Consider the following 20,480-nt stretch of genomic DNA (forward strand, 5'->3'; position numbering starts at 1 on the left):
AATTATTTTTCTTTTTCAGATAATTTAAAATAATCAGAAAATGATCTCTTTATGTTGTTTAGTATTTTTTTCTAGGATACTTCCTTTTTTATGGCATAAATTCAGAAATAAATTTAAATTTAGTCCAGCTCGTGAACAGTTACTTTCAGCAAGTCCTAAATGAATTGTCATAATGAGGGAAAGATTTTAAATCTTTAAAATTTCATCTCTGTTAATTTTAGCTTCTAATGTAAGTTTCTAAACTATCCCAGATATGCAAGAGAAATTTTCTTATTTGACCAAGGTAACTAATCTAAGTTTAGAAGTAAGCCTTGCTGTGAGCAGGAGATTGGATAAGATAACCTGTAGAGGTCATTTCCAACCTAAATAATTCTATGATTTTATCTCTTTTTTTTCAAAGATATGAAGAAAAAAAGAAATTTCACAGCTGTTAAACAATCCCAGATTTAGCATGGGAGTTTATATAGATGACCAGTTTTATGCTGAATAGAAATAGAAAGGTAACAGAATTATTTCTGTGCATAGATGATCCTTTCTTTTATATACTTTAATATGCATATTGTTTTAACATTTTGATCTATATACTGAGGCAGCAAGACAAGTTCTTAAAGAAATCAAATATACTTTGTGCAATGCTAAGCTGTTTGTTAAAGTGTACAGGGAGCATTCAGCATTATGGAGATTGTATGCTTAAAAGTGTATCGTCTTTGTCAGGGACTGTGATGTTGAGTTAGCAGCCATAGAGACAAGTATGTTCTGCATGGAACAGGTGTGGTATATGCAACAGTCACACTTCTGTAACAATTAATTCTAAGCCTTGATTGAATAGACATTTATTAGATCCAATTTCACATTTCTTCAGGATTTAACCATTCAAGGTAAGACTTTGTGATGAAGGAATATTTTTCTAAAATATTTTCATGTTTATTGAATGTTGAATATCTTCAGTTGATTACTAAGTAAAGAATCATAAATTTCAATGTCATCTGGTATCTTTTAGCACTGTTCAGGTAATTTATGATTTTTTTTTTATATCAATGGGTTTCAGTAGTGAGTATAATAGTATCAAATTCATCACTGAATTATTTATAGTTTACAAATAGGATAACATTAAGTTGTAGATAAAAATACATGCAACAATAATTCTAGGTTTGTGTGCCATTGAAATATGGTAATATTTTTAAAAGGTTTCAATGAAAGATAAAATATATCTATACAAATAATTATATATCAAGATATTTCTGAATAAGGTTGTCTAAATACTCTGTAAATTATGTGCTATAACATTTTAAAATTACTTTTCTTACAAATTTCAGAAGCAGAAGTTAAAAGAATATGTAGAGAAAACTTGTATCAAAATGGGTAATTCTCTGTCCTATATTTCCCATACCTTTCTTTCTAAGCAGAATTTTCTTAGAGTAAGGAAGCTGAGCGGCTGATGCAGGTACTCTTTCTGTTCTTAGGATCAATCCTAGTTGATGATATTTTCAAGCCTTGGATACATTAATAATAATGGAAAACCTGAGTACTGGATTGTGGACTCTTGCATTGCAAAATGTGGATGCAAGTTTTTCAAGGACTTGATGGAAGGAAGAGAAAATAACAAACATTGCTCAAAGTAAACTGTACTGAGTGAAATGATGGCTGCATAAATTCAAATTCCAGGCAATTTGGAGTATCTCAGGAAACACCTACCTTTTGTAAGGAGCATGCAGGCAGAGTCACTAATGCCAGGAGAAAGGCTGCAAGTCCTTAAATCTGGATTTGGACACTGCCTAGATCTGTATGCCTGGCAGCAGGAAGTCCCTGTAGCCATTTCTCCATCCCTGAAGACATCTGTCCTCAACAAGGCAGCAGAAATAGACTGAATGGGGCAATTCATATCTATTTGAGCTATTAATTCAGTTTCTTGAGATGTCAAACAGACTTCCTTGGGTCACATTTCCACAATCTCTTTGTCAACTCTTACAATTAAAAATGTGGGGTTTTGTGTAGTTGATATTCCGATTTCATCATGCAGTTCCAAGAAATGGGCATGAACTGCTTATGTTTGTATTAAAGGAACATGCTGACAGAGGCTGTAACTGATTTTTGAGTCATGAAATGTTTTTACTAGATCAGTCCTTTTCTCTGAAACAGGTAGTTTTGGGATGTGTTGCCTTTCCAAGAAAAAAAGATAAATCAATGAGAAAAGCTAATGCAGTTGGTTGTTTAGAGGTTCTTGGAATCAGGGTTAAAATGCTCTCTGTTCAGCTACAGAGATATTGATTAGTCAGTGTGTTTTATTCAAGATGTGATTAACTAAATACTTCTCTTACTGTTGCTGACTTTAGTTTACATATTGCTCTGTTTTAACTTATTTGCGGCATTCTGTACATTTTATAGAAACTACTAGAATTTTAGCAACAGTTGCCAAAAGACAAGTTTTATGCAATTACAATGGTTGCTGTATCTGGCCATCTACTTGTTTGTTAATATCACCTAGTATCTTTTGAACTCAAAGGCTAATTTCAGCATTTTTCTGGTGAGAGTTGAGGGGAAGGGTTTGATTGTGCCTTTCATTGCAAAGATCTCTTGTTTTTAAATCAGTCAAGATACACTGATTCCATAATTATGTGGTCTGATTTCTTGCCCTATCTTTAATAAAATACTGTACTTTAGCAACGGTATTTTCTTTTTAGAGAAATCTCTTAATACATACTTCACATTAGAAACAAACGTTCTATGAGTCCTCAGTAGAATGTGCTCGAAACAGACATTTTTGTGAGGGTGGACTGTGTATTGGTTAAGAATGGGCAAACTCTTGGCTTCTACTGTGAGACATGGAGGAGTCCATTATTCACAATGTTTTCTACCGCTCATTAAAACCATAAGGAATATCGATTGATTAACTGGTATCTAGAAATGTCAGGCCTCAGGATACAATTTTGAAATGATCTTGAAGGGTCTGCCAGACTCAGAAGAACCTTTCTGATGCTGTGCCTGTTGATATAGGAAGAGGATTCCAGTATTTTTTTCTTCACCTCTTTTTGTTAATTAGTGATGTTTAATTGGTTGTATCATCATTTGAAGGGGTAATATTTTTGGCATTCAGCGAGAACATCACATACAAGTTCTGGCCTGAAGTTTGAGAAACATGTTGTTTGGATTTAGATTATAAAAGCCAGGAATTTAGAAAGAATGCTGGCTCAATCCAGTACTCCGCTGCCATTTGAAGGACCACTTGGGCTATTAGCTGATTTTGAAGAAAGAATTTTGGCAGTGACTCAGCTTGGCTTTTCTTTTTTTCCTCACTCCTGGTCTCAGTATCATGTTTTCTGCTGCTGTTATGAAGGCAGTATGAATGTACTCTTCAATTAGGGTGTCCATGTTCAGTTACTGTCTTGTCATGTTGTCAAACTTGTGCTGACTACAAAGCATCAATGGAGAAATGCAGTTTTCAAAAGTTTCTACCTCAGCAAAACCAAAATCAGAGGAAATGAGCAAATATGAGGCACTTCTATAGCATGAGTACTTCTTCTCAGCAGCATTTCTAAGGTTTGTGGCTTTACGATAAAGTTTACGGTTTTGGATAAATATCACTCTTATGGGTTTTTTTTCTCTGTATTGTGTCTGATTTACAGGTCTATAATAAAAGACTGTCCAGTGGAGAGGGGAACAGCAAGGTAGATTTTTATGTTAGAAAGATCCCACAGACTCACACAGTGCAGCTGAGGCAGGAAGGCATCTTTGGAGATCACCTGCTCCAACCTCCTGTTTAAAGCAGGGGCAGCCAGAGCAGGGTGCTCAGGGCCGTGGCTGGGAAGGTTTTTAGTATCTCCAAGTACGGAGAATCAGCAGCTGCTCTGGACAAACCCGTTCCAGTGTTTCACCACCCTCACAGTAAAAAGTGTTAGGTTTAAACAGAATTCCCTGTATTTGAGTTTGTGCCTATTGCCACTTCTCCTGTCACTGGGCACCACTGAGAAGAGTCCGGCTCCCTCTTCTTTACTCCCCTCATCAGGTATTTATACACATGAATGAGATACCCCCTGAACCTTCTCTGCTCCAGGGTGGACGGCCCCAGCTCTCTCAGCTTCTCCCCGTAAGTGAGGGGTGTCTTCAGATTGCAGCACATCTGTGATACGGAGTTTATGAAATGCTTCTTGTAAAGGCCTGTAGCAAGATTGCATAACAGTAGGTGAGAGGAGGTTATATATTGAAATACATCTTAAATTGATTAAGATTCAAAATATTCTTGTTCAGCTAAATACTACCAGCTGTACCATCAACAATATGTGTTTATTAAGGGCAATATTTTTTCTAAGGTTTTGTGGTGAGCTTGTATCACTCTCTTTGCCTGCAAGCTTTTAAGTTTTGCAAATTTTATTAAATCCATTTTATATTAGATATGAAAATCCTAGATTGCTGTTACTGAAAAACTGCCACTTTGAAGATTAAGATCCTAATTTTTCAGGTTTATCTTTATTGAGGTACTTCTGGTCTTTAGAAAAGTCTACCTTTTTTTATTCTAGCTTAATTATGAAATTAAGAATTCACTGGCTACATAATTTTCAGTTCAGTAAGCATGTTTCTTAAAATTTATAGGCTCTTGAAATATGTTTTCTTTCTGCTTATTGCTGCAAAAAAAGAAACATTTTCAGATTGAGGGAATTTTGTTTATTGTGGTATTAAGCTTTGATAAGTATAATCATCCTCTTTTATATTATTTTTTTCCTACCTATCTATTTATTTATGTCTGAGATCACTATATGATAGATTCCCTGGTATTTTTCACCACATTTAAAGTAGCTTATTATTCTGTTAAGCAGGGAATTTTAAACTTCACTGTTTTTTCCATTCATGGTAAGAAGCTCTACTGAATTTAGCTGCAATAACTTAAATAGAATTAAATATCCACATCATGCAATGCCTGACAGAACCCATTTCATAGCTAAATTCCTTCAAAGTTCATGCCTTTCACTTATAGAAAATCTTTCTTGCCAAAAACAGACTTGAAGTGAATAAAGTTAGATGTAATTTTTTTAAAATTTTGATATCTTTTAATCTTGGTTTTCTATGATAAGCTTCTAAGCCATGATTAGAAAAATGTACTTATGGATTAAATATTGATTAAAACATCTTTACAATATCTAAATAATTTTGGGCTTGTAAATTTATATTTAAATGTGTAAATCATTATCCCATTTCTTAAGTTTTGAGAGAGCTGAGCTCCCAATATCAGCCTACCTGGAAATATTAATAAAACTCACAGCGTTTATATGTTTATTTCTAAACGATAGTTTGATTGAGTTGGGGCAGCAGTAGTGAGTAATTTCTGTTTGAGATAAGTCTTGTGAATAAAGTTGTAACAAGCAGACTTTCTCTAAGGAATGTCCTGTTTTATAGTTGTGTACTGCCTCTGCTCAGATATTAATAGCTCATCTATTTTACTGTTTCTGCTGCAAGTGTCATAGGAAAGAATATTTAACAGAGGATTTTCTGACTATGCTTCAGTATTTGTGCCATTGTTGCACAAAACTGGATTGTGTTGGTTCTCTTGCATCGTGCATTTCGCCCCTATAACATCTGTTATGCCCCAGCAGGCAGTTTGAACTTCTTGCGACTTCTAGCTCTTCTCATCAGGGAAAATGACACTTCAACAGATGTAGGTTCATGATGACACAAAGGCTGTTTTGTCTGCCTAAAAATAAACCACTCTCTATTCTCTAAGACAGAAATTCGACAAGGAATCCATAATGATTCAAATAAAACCGTAGAACTTTATATCAGGACTGTGTTCCCTACTGACAAATCCGAATTAGTGCTAATGTGATGAAATGGAAAGTTCAGTTATACTGAACTACTTAATTAATCGTGAAACTTAACGTCAAGCAATTAAAAATGTAACTAACGTCCCTCAGTACTGTCATACCCTGGAGAAGTGATGCTTTATAATTTAGTAGCAGCATGACCACTACAAAGTTGAAAAATAACCAGCCTCCATAGAGTTTAAATTTTTGTTGATTGGCTTTGCAGATGCAGTTTGTCTTTCAGATATTTCTACAAAATAAATTGCAGGCAAGCATTTGAGGCCATTGGATGGAAGACAGGCTATCATTAAGGCAGTTAATATACCTTTATTGGTAAGAAAAAAGGAAAAAAAAAGAATATAATGTTATAGTGCTTACAAGATATTAGAATACTCTCTGAATATTAAACTTTACATAGTTTATTAAACTGCTGAAACAAATTGAGAAAAAAATCTAAAAGTACATTTAAATAATGAAATGTTGGGTTACATTTGAATAGGCTATTTGGATTAAATTTTCACCGTAGATTCCCACACATAAAGAAAGAAAAATATTCTTTAGGCTTATTTTTATTCCCAAAGGATTACAAAAGTATAAGGTGTTTTTAAACACAACAAGTCTCACAGACTTTACAAGCTCAACAAGAACATCGTGTCCTTTTCAGTGGGTGTGCAGATGGTAGGATTTCTTCCCCACAGACAGTTCACTTAGATATAAAAGAGATGTGATAGTATGTTATAAAATCCTATTTTTTTTAGCATTTTCTTGTCAGTTTGCTGTTTAATGATGATAATGTTAGTAATGATGTTACTAGCTTTAATGGTCATCTTTTGTGTAACATAGGAGTGCATGCTGTTCCTTCTTCAAAGGTCTACAGTGTTGGAGTCTTCTTCATTGTCTATAGGAAAAAAATAATACCTTAAGTGATTTAAGATATCTCTGAACATGATTTCCATTTGGTGATTCTGCCCCTTGAGTGCAAACAGCTTAACAGACTCTTAATTCAGCTCTGTTTTGTAGTGTTGTTTTAATGGAATTCTTCAGAGCAGAGGTGTGTGGTTCCTGATAGACAGATTGCTCACAGAAGCAGCCCAAAGCAAGAGACTTTCTCTTACTGAGCTGTAAATTTATGGATTGTATAAATTTTTTTTTTTATATTTCTGACTTTGCTGAACTAATAGGTGAAATAAGGTAGCTGATTGAGATTTTAAAAAGAACATTAAAAAGCATTTGCCCTAAAATAAAATGCCCTTGAACTGTCTGATGCTTAACAAGTTCAATGTACATTTAATAATTTCTGTTTCCTCATTTCAGCTTAGGAGTCCAAATTGATGTAAAGTATAGTATTTAAAAACAAAGCCAAACACCCTTTTTGATGTTTCAAAGCATATTTAAACTAGGAAATATTAGAAATTTAAAAGGCAATCCATTTCTGCAAGGATTGTGTTAGTGTAATTTTCATTCAAAGCCTATTCACTTTTATCTGGGAATCTGGATTTAAACAGAATATTCTCAGAAGCCTGTATAATAAAGGGAAAAAAGATTAACTGGGTGAATGGTTGTTCTGGATTTGAATTTGATACCGATTAAAAACTTACTAATTTCTTCATGCTCAAGATTAACAAAGGCAAGTTTTCTAAGCATATTAAATATTTGATACTTGTGTAATCATTTACTGAAAGCATAACCACATCATGCGAGTAAGTTTACTTAGTACATGAAATCAAAGCATACCAATGGCCTAGGTTATAACTACGGTCAGAGAATTTATGCTGAACAGAATTAGGACCTTCACAAAGAATGCAGTCCTCCTCTCAGCTGTATCTTGCAGTCTACGTGTTTTTCTAGAAGCCACTGCCAAAGCCATGTGAATTAGCTTCTGTAGCTATCACTGCTCACCTTAGCTCCGTGTTGATCCCAAGCTATGCCGCCTTTTCTCTTCATAGCTGTGTCCTTTCCTTTTTACAGCCTTCACGTTTCCCTCTCCCTTTTAGTGGGCTTGCAGCCCAACAGGTTTAGAATAATCCCTCCATAGTAGAGTGCTGTCTTATTATTCAAAAGTAAATTCTAAAATGCATTCAAATCTACTGATGTAGCATAAACATGTTCAACTATATTGTACCAAATTTACATCGTAGAAACTGGGGCAGAGTATGGTATGTTTTGGGTTTTGGTATCTGCCTGGTGTCATACTTTTCAATACAAACAAAAGGAAGTTTTTCAGGTTTTTGTCATGTTTGGAAGGTTTTTCTAAGAAATTGAATTATCAAGAAATTGCTGGATGGAGTTACTAGTTGGAGCTTTACCCAATATTCTTCAGATTTTATTAAAATATTGTCTCCTTTCCTTTTTAGTATCTTACAAATATAAATTTAAGACATATGTATAGTATACACGTTTAACATGTTTCAATATATTGCTGAGTGACAATAGAAGTAGATATGTGACTTACTGTTACACTTTTTCTAAGGTCTCACTGATGACACCTCACTTCTGTTGCATTAGGTGATCATCTGTGTAGACAGAGCTATGACAGGTTTGTGATGCTAGTTCTGAAATGTGAAGGATACTAGTGCAAATGGACTGAAATCAATTAGTCTACTTATATAATACTAAATACTAGGTCTTTGAATAGAGTCATCTGTCTCCGTATTTAACAGAACAAATGGACCTCTTATTACTATTCTTACTTATCTTTCTAAGTGATTTTTAAACCCATTAAGGAATAATTCAACAGAATCCTTTTAGTGTAGTACAGCCGAGAATAATTCTTTGATAGTGACTATGATCAAAGAGGAAGGGATAGGTTATATCACCTTGTGCTAATAGTGCCTTTTTTTTATTTTTTTCTTCTATAATATTGTACATGGAGTGAAGACTGAGTGAAGCCCTGACTGACTTCATATTTCCCCAGAGCAGCTTTAGTACAGTAGCTTTACACTCCACAGTGTTCTACCTGAAGGGAACTTCTAGATCGTGCCTTTTTTTAAAAAATACTTTATTATTATTATTATTATTTATAACTAGTTAGGTAATATCCTTGGAAACATGGGAAGAGGCAGTATTTTGTCAGATCTATCAAGAAGCTACTATTAATTTCTAGACTTGGTGTAACATAGCTAGACACAGCTTCTACTGACTTGAATTTTTTTAATTTCTTCACTGACCTGATAAAATAAGCATTCACCTGTGTATTCAAAGACCTTCAGACCAGTCTGGTACAAACAAGTCCCATTTATATTAATCCATTATCTATTAGTGTACAGCAATAATTTGAATGATGTGTACATTGCATGCCATCTTCATCAGAGTTTATAATAATCTAATGCATCTATGTAGTTGTTCTTCAAATAAATTTGGAAATACTGTAAATCTTTCTGGATGTGTTGTCTCTTTCCAATATTTTACTTTAAGTGATGAGTGAGCTTTCTCCTAGCTTAGTACTGGACTATTTGCCTAACTACCTACTAAGCACAGGTTGCTAGATTAATCACTTGGGCAATATTTTTCATTCTAGTTTGCATAAAGCAATATTTTTCTATTTACATAAAGCAGAGCTAGGAAAACGACGAGTCTAGAAAAATTGGACAGATGGTCTTGTATTTTTCTATTTTGTAAATATTAAAGCACCATATGTAGAAAATATTATTTCCTTTTGGTTTCAGAGATGTAGCTAGCATGTCTCGACAGAGTTCATAATTGCAGTTACGGTAAGAATTTTAAATGGAGTTAGGCCCTTTGCCAAAACTGTGTTAGTCTCAAATATCTGCTTCACTGATGAAGGAAAAATATTCTCTAACTTTGCTTTTCACCTCTCATCATGCAGTTCCTCCCATTCTACCTGACATTTATTTCTTAATCTTTACATAGTTCAACATCAGTTATTACTTATTGGAACTCAGCAAGGAAATTGTCCTTGAAGCAATATTGCTGAAGTGCTAACATACATATTTGTGAAGCAACTCTGCAAGGCTACAGACTCTATAAAAAAAATGTAGTACCAGACAAGTGGTGGTATAGGACCTAAAAAGTGAGCCTGTGATTTGAAATAGATGTCTGGGCTCTAATCTCTTGAAATTCCCCAACCTCTGTATTTAATAGTACCTTGGTTTCCAACCAGCAGTTATATGTCCTGAGGTTAAAGTGTCGTTTACCCTGCCAGGTAAATAAGGAAGTGAGGCTTTGAGTAGCCTCCTGGGTGATTTATTACTCCTTGATGCTTATTACAACAAAAAGAAAACTTTGTCTTAACTCTTAACTGTTCCTACGCTTAAGTTTGTCCTTTGCTTCTGGTACTATGGACGTAAAGACCATAGATGAGAATGAGCACATTAGTCTCTTTCTCTGTCAGTGCTATGCGTGTGTCCAAAAGGAGCCCTCCCTGTGTTCTTTGCTATTGCAATGAGAAGGGTACTAGTACCTGCTCTGCTACTAGATTCAACATTTTTACAGTTTGCCTCAGTTTCTTCCTGACCTCTAGGCAGTCATGCCCTCTTCCTGACGTCTTTATGGGCTGACAAGTTTTGATGTTAGCACACAGAGTACACAAAGATATATACTTTTGCCTGAAGTAGGATGTGTTCTCGGGGACTTTTTGTGGTTTTTCTTTTTAGCTATTTTCTTATGGAGGGTATAAAATATTTTTTTTTTTTTTTTTAATAGAAGTAAGTTCAATTGTGATGATCTCCTCAGGAAAACTATCCACAATTTAGGACATCTCATGAAAAATGTTATTTACCACACTAATGTATGACTTTTTTTTCTTTAGTACAAAATACCCAATTCTGTTAAATTTGGTTTGGCAGACTGGTACTGAAGTAGTCTTCAGTTTTCTTTGCCTTTTTTTGGTTTGGCTTTCCATATAACTACTGAACAAAAAATTAAATCTGGTCTAATCCTTGCTTATCCAGGCTGATTACATGAAAGTACTTCAGTTAATAGCAAATCTATTTCATGACACTTTTCTCTTTATTGCAATAATTGCCACATTAATATGTGTGGAATGTTACTTACATAATGATTTTTTTTCTGTGATCATCTTTTCTATAATTTTTGCTATCAACAGAACTTAGTAATTGTAGTTTCTAGCAGGTTTTAAAGTTCTGGCATATTCATGGGTCAAATTTGTCACACTGAAAAGTTAGTTTGGAGTGTAATACTCTCCACCTCTAGAGATGCTTGTCTGGTGGACTTTCCTACCAATTATACAAAGGGATTCTAGTGAGCTCGGGACATTCAGTATACATTGTAGTTTGTGTTGCAGTTTTCAGAAAGGTGAAGTATTTCCACATACACAGAATAGACCATAATAATTATATTTCAAGACTGAAACCCCAGATTCTTGAAACAATATCTTTTTTTAAACTTCAGATACACCCCAGTTCTCTGCTACATATAATACTGAAGGAAAATTTAGATTATTTTCTTCTCTAAAAAATGAGTCCTTTTATCTGTTTGACTTTCCCTGTCTTCATTAGAGCTTGAAATTAATGTGACTCTCCTTATCCTTGTTATTAGTTCATGCACACTTATGGTCCAATTTTGTAAGATAATGGATTTTAAAGAGCTACAGTTACCTAGGGTGATGGTAATGCTGGAATTGTGGTTATTGAAGAGTACATAGTTATTGTGCATAAATAAGCCCTTTACCAATAATACTGGTTGTGTTGGGTAGGTTATTCATAGGGTCGTGGGACCATAAGATTGTTCAAGGTGGAAGGTCTCTCATCCAACCATCTGCTCAAAGCAGGGTCAGTTACAAAGACAGACCAGATTGTTCAAGGCTTTATCCAGTGAGCTCTTGAAACCTGAAAGAACAGAGATTGCATAATCTTTTTTGGGCAATCTGCCCAAAAACTTTCTGGCTGTCTGCATCATGAAAAAGTTGTTCCTTATGCTCATCCTGAACCTCTCTTGTTTCAACCCATCTTTTGTCTGTCTGCCATACACCACTGTGAAGAGCCTGGCTCTGTCATCGTGATGATTTTCCCACAGGTATGGGCAGGTGGCTGTTAGGTTCCCCTGCAGTGCTCTCTTCCGGAGATCAAACAAGCCTAGCTCCCCCTGCAGCCTCTCCTCACCAGTTGTATTATTCCTGACAAGTTATCCCCTCCCAGGTGCACAACTTTGCATTCATCCTTATTGAATATTACGGTGTTCCTGTTGATACACTCTTCCAGTCTCTCTAGGTCAATGACCTCCTTCATGTCATTGATAAAGGTGTTAAATAGGACAGAATCCTAAAGTACCCAACTTGTTACTGGTCATCAGGTAGACTATGACCCATTAGCCACTGCCTTCTAAGCCTAACCATCCAACTAGGTTTTTACCAGCCTAGCTATCCACTCATCCAAACTGTCACACCCTAACTTGATGTGGTGGGTTGGCTTCGGCTGGCAGCTAATCACCCACAGAGCCACTTGCTCACTCCCCCCCTCCCCAAGCAAGACAGGGATGAAAATAGGAAGACTGAGAGTAAGAAAACTCATATGTTAAGGTAAAGACAGGAAAATCACTGGCAAATTACTGGTGTGGGCAAAATAGATTCTGGTTGGGGAATTTGACTTGATTTATCAACCATTGTCATAAATATTTAATTACTGATTTGAGTATTGGGAAACAAAGATGACAAATACATAAACACTCAGGGAAAACACCTTTCTTCCCCTTTCCCAAGCTCCAGATACCTCTCTGTCCCCATTCCTAGTCTCTACTCCTCTTGTTATCACCATCAATGCAGGTCACACTCAGTCCCTTCAGTGAGATGACTGATACAGGAGGTTGGGGTGAGGACATAGTGGTTTGTTTCTGCCGTTCCTTCTTTCTCACTCTTCTTCTACTGCTCCTTTATCTAACTGATTTCCCCTGATTGTGGGTTATCCATAGGCCACAGTCCTTTTGCGAGTGGACTTACTCTGGCATAGACTTACGTATGGGCCGCAGTCCTTTCAAGGGCTGTTACCAGCTGTGCCATGGAGCACCTCCTATTGCTCTGTCCTTCTTGTTCCTCTGTTTTGGTGTTCTAAGAGGTGCCACGAACTCCTCCAACTGGCTAAGCTATGTCCTGCAGCGGGTCCTTTGTGGAGTCAGCTATAACTGGCTATGCTGGCACAGCTCAACCCCTGACCTCCCTCCCACAGAAGTCAACCCTGAAACCATCCCCCGCAAGCAAAACCTTGCTATTTATAACTTATACAGTTGAAATCAAGAATATTGTGGGAGGTAGTGTCAAAAGCCTTGGTAAAGTCAAGGCAATTGCCAGTCACTGTTCTTCCCTCATCCACAAAACTAACCATTTTATCCTAGAAGGCAGTGGGGTGGGTCAGGCATTATTTAACCTTGGTTAGTCTATGCTGAGTGTTCCCACTCACTTTATTCTCATTGAGTTTTTGATTTTATGTTCATGGCATTTCTATCCCTTTTTTTTCTTTAATTTTGTCCTCAGTTTCAGGACATGAGGCTGTCATCCTTCGTGTAGCATCTTTATTTTGATTGTTTTCTCCACCTCTATATATACTCCAGTTCAAAAGATACAATGCTTAGCTGAAACCTCTAAGATTTGTTGAACAGGTTCTGTAGTATAGAATGAGAAAGTACAAAACCATGAAATACAAAATTTAAACTGATAAATGCCAAAATATATTCACAACCTACTTTATATTTTTCAGCTCTACTTCAAGTTACAATTTCACTTAGCAAAGTTGAGCTCAGTGTGGGTGAATCGAAATTCTTCACATGCACAGGTATGTATTCATTTTATTTGTAGGTATATATTTTTGTTTTATTTTCAGCCTTCTACATAATTTGAAACTGAATTAATTGATTCACATTATTAACTTAAATTAGCATATTTTTGTCTGTTCACATTGACTTGTGAGAATCGTTATAAATAGTAGATCTTCACTGGCTTCACATTTCCAGTCTAGAAATCATTCATTTTAGACTGAATCACTCAGTTTGAATTGTCTCTATAAGTACAGGCAATTTATATCCGTTAGGATGCTTCTTTAGTTAAAATATTTTAAGTTGTCTAAACTAAGGAGTTAAATAACCTACAAGGCTACGCTTTAGTATCTTCTCCAACCTAATGAGACTCCCAGAGAGTCTTTTCCGGTGAGGCAGATATCAGTCAGGACGAGAAGGGTTTACATTTGCAGCTGCCTAATGTAGATCCTTGATGATGCTGAGTTGCCATCTTCCATTCACAATGACACATGGCTTGGCTCACTGACAACCCAACTGACTGATGGCTTGATGCCCTGGTTTTGGCTGGGATAGAGCTATTTTTCTTTGTAGTGGCTGGTATAGTGCTGTGGTTTGGATTTAATATGAGAATAATGTTGATAACATGCTGATGTATTAGTTGTTGCTAAGTAGTGCTTACACTAGTCAAGGATGTTTCAGCTTCCCATGGTTTGCTGGGTGCACAGGAAACTGGGAGGGGACACAGCCAAGACAGCTGACCCCAACTGGCCAAAGGGATATTCCATACCATATGATGTCATGCTCTGTATATAAACCAGGGGGAGTTGGCTGGGGGGCAGTAATCAAAGATCAGGGACTGCCTGGGCATTGGTCTGTGGGTGGTGAGCAGTTGCATCACTTGTTTTTTCTGGGTTTTGTTCCTCTGTCTCTTTTTTGGTTTTTTTTTTTGTTTTGTTTTGTTTTTCCTTTCTTTTCACTATGATTTTTTATTTTTTATTTTATTTCAATTATTCAACTGCTTTTATCTCAACCCATGAATTTTCTTACTTTTGCCCTTCTGATTCTCTCTCCTACCCAACAGGAAGTGGGGAGCAGTGTGAGCAAGTGGCTGTGTGGTGCTTAGTTGACAGATGGGGTTAAAACCATGACACTTGACCTGTTGATGCAGTGACTGCTGAACAGCCTGTTTCTTTCCTTTAAGACTTCATACCTTTCTGTGTTACTTTTTCCCTCTTGAATCCTTGATCTACTACTTTTCCTATCTCAACTATCAAACATCTGCCTGTAGTTTTACCTTGCTTATCTTTCTACAGGCTTTGTGACAACTCTCATAATTTAGCAATTCTCTGACATTGCATAAACATTGTGCGTTGAGTAGGCATATGCGTTGCATAATGTCTGCCTGAACTTCTAATGTTGGATTGGTTTTTGGTTTTGTTTGTAGCCATTGGCGAGCCTGACAACATAGATTGGTACAATCCACAAGGAGAGAAGATTGTTTCTGGTCAAAGAGTGGTTGTTCAGAAAGAAGGTGTTCGATCACGTCTAACCATTTATAATGCAGATATAGAAGATGCTGGTATATATCGGTGTCAAGCAACAGATGCTAAAGGGCAAACTCAAGAAGCTACTGTTGTTTTGGAAATCTATCGTAAGTAAAATATTATCAATTAACAAATGAAAGACTATGTTTTAAATGCTACTGCTACTGAGAAAGTAAAGCCTATCAAAATATCTTCCCAGGTTCTGAACCTTATGTTTCAAATAATTGCATCACCTGCAGTTTAGTTAATAGATATTATGACGAAGACTTAAATGAGATGGATGGCCACTTTGTAACGTTGTAGATCACTTTTCCTTTGTATTGTAATACATCTTATGGTGGTGCACTGTATGCCTCTCATGGAAAAGAGGAAATATGAGGAAAAAAATTATGCCAACCTAATTCTTATTACAAATACATTTACAACATATTACAAATATGCACATAAATAGAAGTGCAGGAAGTGCAAACAGGTCATTAAAAATGTGGAATTTAGATTGAATGAGTTATTTTTATGTCAGTCTTTTTCTATTCTTGGCTTTATAACAGCATTTTGTCATAAAGCATTGAAGCTTAATGTGATAAGCAACCAAAATGCATTTCAATTGCAAACAACTAATTGAGGAGTATATTTGAGAAGTAAATACATTCTGTTGTGGTAAGAGATTCTCTGAGAGGATTTTTTTTCAGTCTAGTTAAATAACTTTACATTGTACTGTATTCTTTAGATCAATCAAAAATGCCTGAAAGCAATACATTAAAGTAGTACACTGTGAAGATGTAAGGCAAGGTCTTTGTTGATAAAAGGGTGGGACTTATGCTAACAGCCTTTCAGATGAGTTATTCTCTAATTTAACTGGAGAATAGTTTTTTAATATTCATAAAACAATTGTTTGTGGATGGACTGAGCTCTAAGGAATTGCAATGAGACAAAATATACAGTAGAATAATAAAGTGCTGCTTCTGAAAGGTACATATAACTCAGATAACAAAAAACATACAATTTTTAAAAATCTATTGATAAAACAACCATTAAAATGGTGATAGCACTTACAAGAGATTGGATAATGGCTTGAAAGCTGGCAGTTCAAAGGATTTCAAGTTTCGTGGAATGCATTTGTATGCTTAAAACTGCCAGTCACTCCATTAGCAGGCTGCTGAGCAAGGCTGAAATCTTTTGAAGTGTTTGCATGTGGTAATTCTGAGGTTAGATAAACCCAAAGACCTACACAAGAAATGTGAAGGTTTGTGGGAACTGACATGTAAAAGTTTCCTTATTCATATTTGTGATGTATTGTTAGTAAAAAGCAGGATACACTGTACACCTAGGGTCTGGTTCAATACTCTCTGATGTCTGTGAGAGTTTTTCTTTTGACTTACATATGGTCAAATACTTCAAACATTTCATAGAAATACTTTGGAAAAGTCTACAAGAAATGTATATAACAAAAGTATGCTTGCTCTGCTGTGGGAACTACGTGGATTATTTGAGCCTGCACTTGTATCAGTGCAAAAAGGCGGAGGTGGAGCTGCACCTCTGACTTAGGTTTTCCAAAGTAATTGGCATGTGCATTACATTCTCTGAAATGTAATTGGCAATTTCTGATCCTAGAGAAAATAGGTCAGTTTGTTTCCCCTGTGTGCAAGAAAAATTTCCAGAATTTTCTGTCAAGCAGCTGGTTTCTGCATTAGATGTTGTATAAGATTATGGATTAATTCTGTCTTGGACTTTAAACGCTAAATTCTAATAATACTAAACTTATGCAACCTGCTAACAAAATGAAATATCAAGTTTGGTTATTTGGGGTTGGAATAATTGAAAGCCTCAACAGACCTCAAAAATTCATGTTGTTTCCTCAAAAAATGCTACAAATTCTTATGACATAACAATATTAAGTTTTTCTATATGGCTTCCTACTAGCTTTCAAGATTTTATGTTTACTTAGGTGATGGTTTTCACAGTCAGTGAGGCTAAAGTTCCACCTTTTTAAGACTTTCCCAAATTTTAGTGATTTTAATGGAAGTTTTGATGGAGTAAAAATAAAAGGTTTTAATTCCATAATAAGATCATGAGGAATAAAACACACAAGGGAGTAAATAGACTGTTAATCTGAATATGTAGACCTCTAAAAAACTAGAGTTTCAAAACTGGGCTCTGGAACAAAACCAATGAAAAATATATTTATAAAACATGCTTAGTTTATATAAATAAAACAAAGATTTTCATAATACAAAATGACTGTAAAGTCATTTCTACAGGCAGAGTGGAAGTCATGTGTCCAGGACCATTTAAGTCTTATCTGGGAAAATTATATTATGGAAATAATTCTGTATTATCACAATAAGAAGTCTTAATAGTCGTCCTTATCCGATTTTGTGTCACATATAATTTCAATGCGAAGTGAACTGGAAGACGCTTACTATATTCTGTTTTTTTCCTTTTCAGAAAAGCTCACTTTCCGAGACATAATATCTCCACAAGAGTTCAGGCAGGGAGAAGATGCGGAAGTTGTTTGCCGTGTTACTAGTTCACCTGCTCCCATTGTCAGCTGGTTGTATCGGAATGAGGAAGTCACAACTATTGCTGACAGTTAGTATTTTGGTAACTCTTTAAGTTATACATTCCAATTAATAATGAAATATTATTGTAAAAGAAGACTAATCACATAATAGTGGAGAATGGATTTTGATTAGCCCATCAGATTAAGCAGAATTTAACCAGGTTCTGTGTTCTATAGAGAATCCATGTGCAACGGTTTCCTTCATGTGTCATTTTTTTCCAACTGGAAATTTTGTCTAGATGTGACATGAGGGTCCAAATGCGCAAAAGATTCCTTCGCAGGAACTCTTCCTGGGTTGCCATGTATGTAGGAGTTGAACACATTTTTAACACACACACTGATAAACTTTACTGTGCGCACAAAACTATGACACTGAGCAAACCCTGCATTGACTTCAGTAGACTTGCACATTAGCTCAGGAGACTTCCAGGTGGATAGGCTTTTTACATTATTGTGAGAATTCACTTGTATGAGTGTAAGCTATCCTTTGAGTTACAAAGAGCTGGGGACAGAGGTGGTCTGTTTAGGCTAGATTCCCTAACAGCTATACTGATAAAGTTAGGTGAAGATGAATCTCACCTTCCCCACATGCAAGTTCGAAGCTTATAGAGAGACAATTAATTAGTCATATATTTGTGTGATTTACCCCCTCAAAAACTGTGAACCACTTTTTCAGGGCTGCGTCAATATTCTTATTTGCCATTATGGGAAACAAGACTTCCCGCATTTTCTGGAAATGGAACTAACATTGTTGATGAAAAAGCTTATCCATCTTCTCATCACTCTTTATCTCTGTGTGTACTAAAACTCAAGGTTGTAGTGTATACACTTAAAATTCTTGTTCTTTACTAATTTTTTTTTTTTTTAAATAAAATGGAATGTTATATTCAGTCCCCTATAAAATCACCGAAACAAATGCGGAGCAGTTGCTGGGGAAAAAAAAGCTTGTTTGGTGTTTCTTGACTCAGTCTTAAACTCCTCTCAATTATGAAAGAAAATTTAGATCAAACTTCTTTCCTATTTAGTATATCCTATCCTTTCTGTCATCTAGACATAGACATGAAAAAGAAATAGCAAACTTCTACCCTTAGAAAAAAGAGTTGAAATTTTGAGAGAGAGCAAGCTATAATTAAACAGTGAATGTAGGTGAGATGTAGAAGATTTTGAAAACTAAGAACTTTGAAAACAAAGCAAGATTTGGCAATTTAGCAAAAAGTCTTTTTCAAGGATGCAGCTTCAAAGATATGTCTCAAAATTTTTATTATGGCCATTGTATTTGTTTTTCCAATCAGTCTGGCTGCTGTAGGATTAGCAAAGGTAATAAAGCAACATTCCCTTTCTTTTTCAAAATCATACATTCTGAGGTTTCGAAGTTTTAAATTTCAGTGCATAAATTTCTCTTTTTAACCGTTTTCTTTCACAGTGTTTACAATGTGAAAAGTTAGAATGATAGAACCAGTTTTAATTTAAATAGCAGAATATTTTCCTTATGTTCTGATCTAGAGTACTATCTAAATAAGATCCCAGTCATGCTTGGGAGGAAGTGAGGTTTTAAATAATGTCATAATATGACATCGTGAACTTTGTGATTTTTGGCAATGTCTATGTGGGTTTATAATGCATGTGGAAAGAGTATACACAAAGTCTTACAATTAAGAAATTTTCTTCACGCCTTGTGAAATAAAAAGACTCAGTTTCATATTACATTTCCAGCTTCAAAATCTCCAGTAAAGGATCAATACTGTAACCTATTTGCATAATCTTAAATTAAATAACATCACATTTGTCTGTCATTCTAAATTATGCCTATTAAATAGTAAGTAACTAATTATTCTTCTTCGGTTTTAGTTCACAGTAAGCTAAAATACTGAATAATTTCATATCCAAACTGAATTGTATGTTATGGTTTATTTGTGGGGCATTAGAAAGCAGTTTCTATTTTAAGCATTCACACTGTCATAATAGGAAGATGTGAAATAATATAATTGTTTTAATTTCATGGCTTTTCTGTTATATTCTTGACCAGTTTTCTGTTGCATGTGTTACAACTCTTAAGATTTTTGCATCACTGACTTTTGACTATTTCAGTTTTGCAGTTCTTGACAGTTACTAGTATCTATATTTGTATAATCCAGTTGAACAGAAGACTGATTTCTTCTCCCAGAAAGCCTGTGCACAAAATCAGAAGTGAAAATTTAAAGATTTTTGTGGTGTAGTAGGTCTGTAGCTGAAATAGCTCTAGGTGAAATAGCCTCTCATCATTCTCAATTAGCTTCTGTGTACTCCCAATACCTTCTCTGCTTCATTGCTAGATCCTTCTAAGATTTATAGTATCTTTTTATTTCTGCAAACAAAGATGTGAGTAAGAGACTGTGGGAGTGGCTTCCCATCATTCTTCAGTAAAAGAAAAAAAAAAACAAAAACAAAAAAAAAAAACACAACCCAGACCAACCCTAGTTGAACAGTGGCCTCCAAAAGCCTTTCTAGTCTTACATAGTATGTTTAAGGTTTAACAGAGTAATATATAAAGCATAATTTTCTGGGCATATTCTAAGAATTTCTCTATTATCAAGAGTTGAATTGTCATGACTCATAATTCCGTTGTATGGGAGTTAGGGACATTTTACTAGCTATAAAAATGAATGGGATTGTTTTCATTATTCAGATCTTATCTGGAGTCCTGCGTGACTTGCTCTGGTTTTGCACAATTCTAGGGCTTCAAAAGACATTAAATACAACTCATTCTACAGTGCTTAAGGCAAATACAGAGATTTTATGTACAGACATTTGTATATTAGTTTAAGATTGGAGTTAACCTTAGAAAAATATTAGCTGCCACTGTTAATACAAATATGCTACACATAAATTACCCACTATCTG

The 20,480-nt window shown here is 35.3% G+C and overlaps 1 protein-coding gene across 1 annotated transcript in view; it reads left to right on the forward strand.

Moving 5' to 3' along the window:
• The window catches only part of NCAM2 (neural cell adhesion molecule 2), a 310,400-nt gene that overhangs the window by 151,579 nt on the left and 138,341 nt on the right, over window positions 1-20,480 (forward strand). Inside the window, exons 2-4 of the mRNA XM_064470098.1 lie at window positions 13,460-13,534; window positions 14,941-15,147; window positions 17,486-17,629. Coding sequence (XP_064326168.1) covers window positions 13,460-13,534; window positions 14,941-15,147; window positions 17,486-17,629 — 426 coding nt within the window. The remainder of the gene's footprint in view (window positions 1-13,459; window positions 13,535-14,940; window positions 15,148-17,485; window positions 17,630-20,480) is intronic.

The sequence above is a fragment of the Phalacrocorax carbo genome, chromosome 1 (assembly GCF_963921805.1).
Source record: "Phalacrocorax carbo chromosome 1, bPhaCar2.1, whole genome shotgun sequence".
Classification (NCBI taxonomy): domain Eukaryota; kingdom Metazoa; phylum Chordata; class Aves; order Suliformes; family Phalacrocoracidae; genus Phalacrocorax; species Phalacrocorax carbo.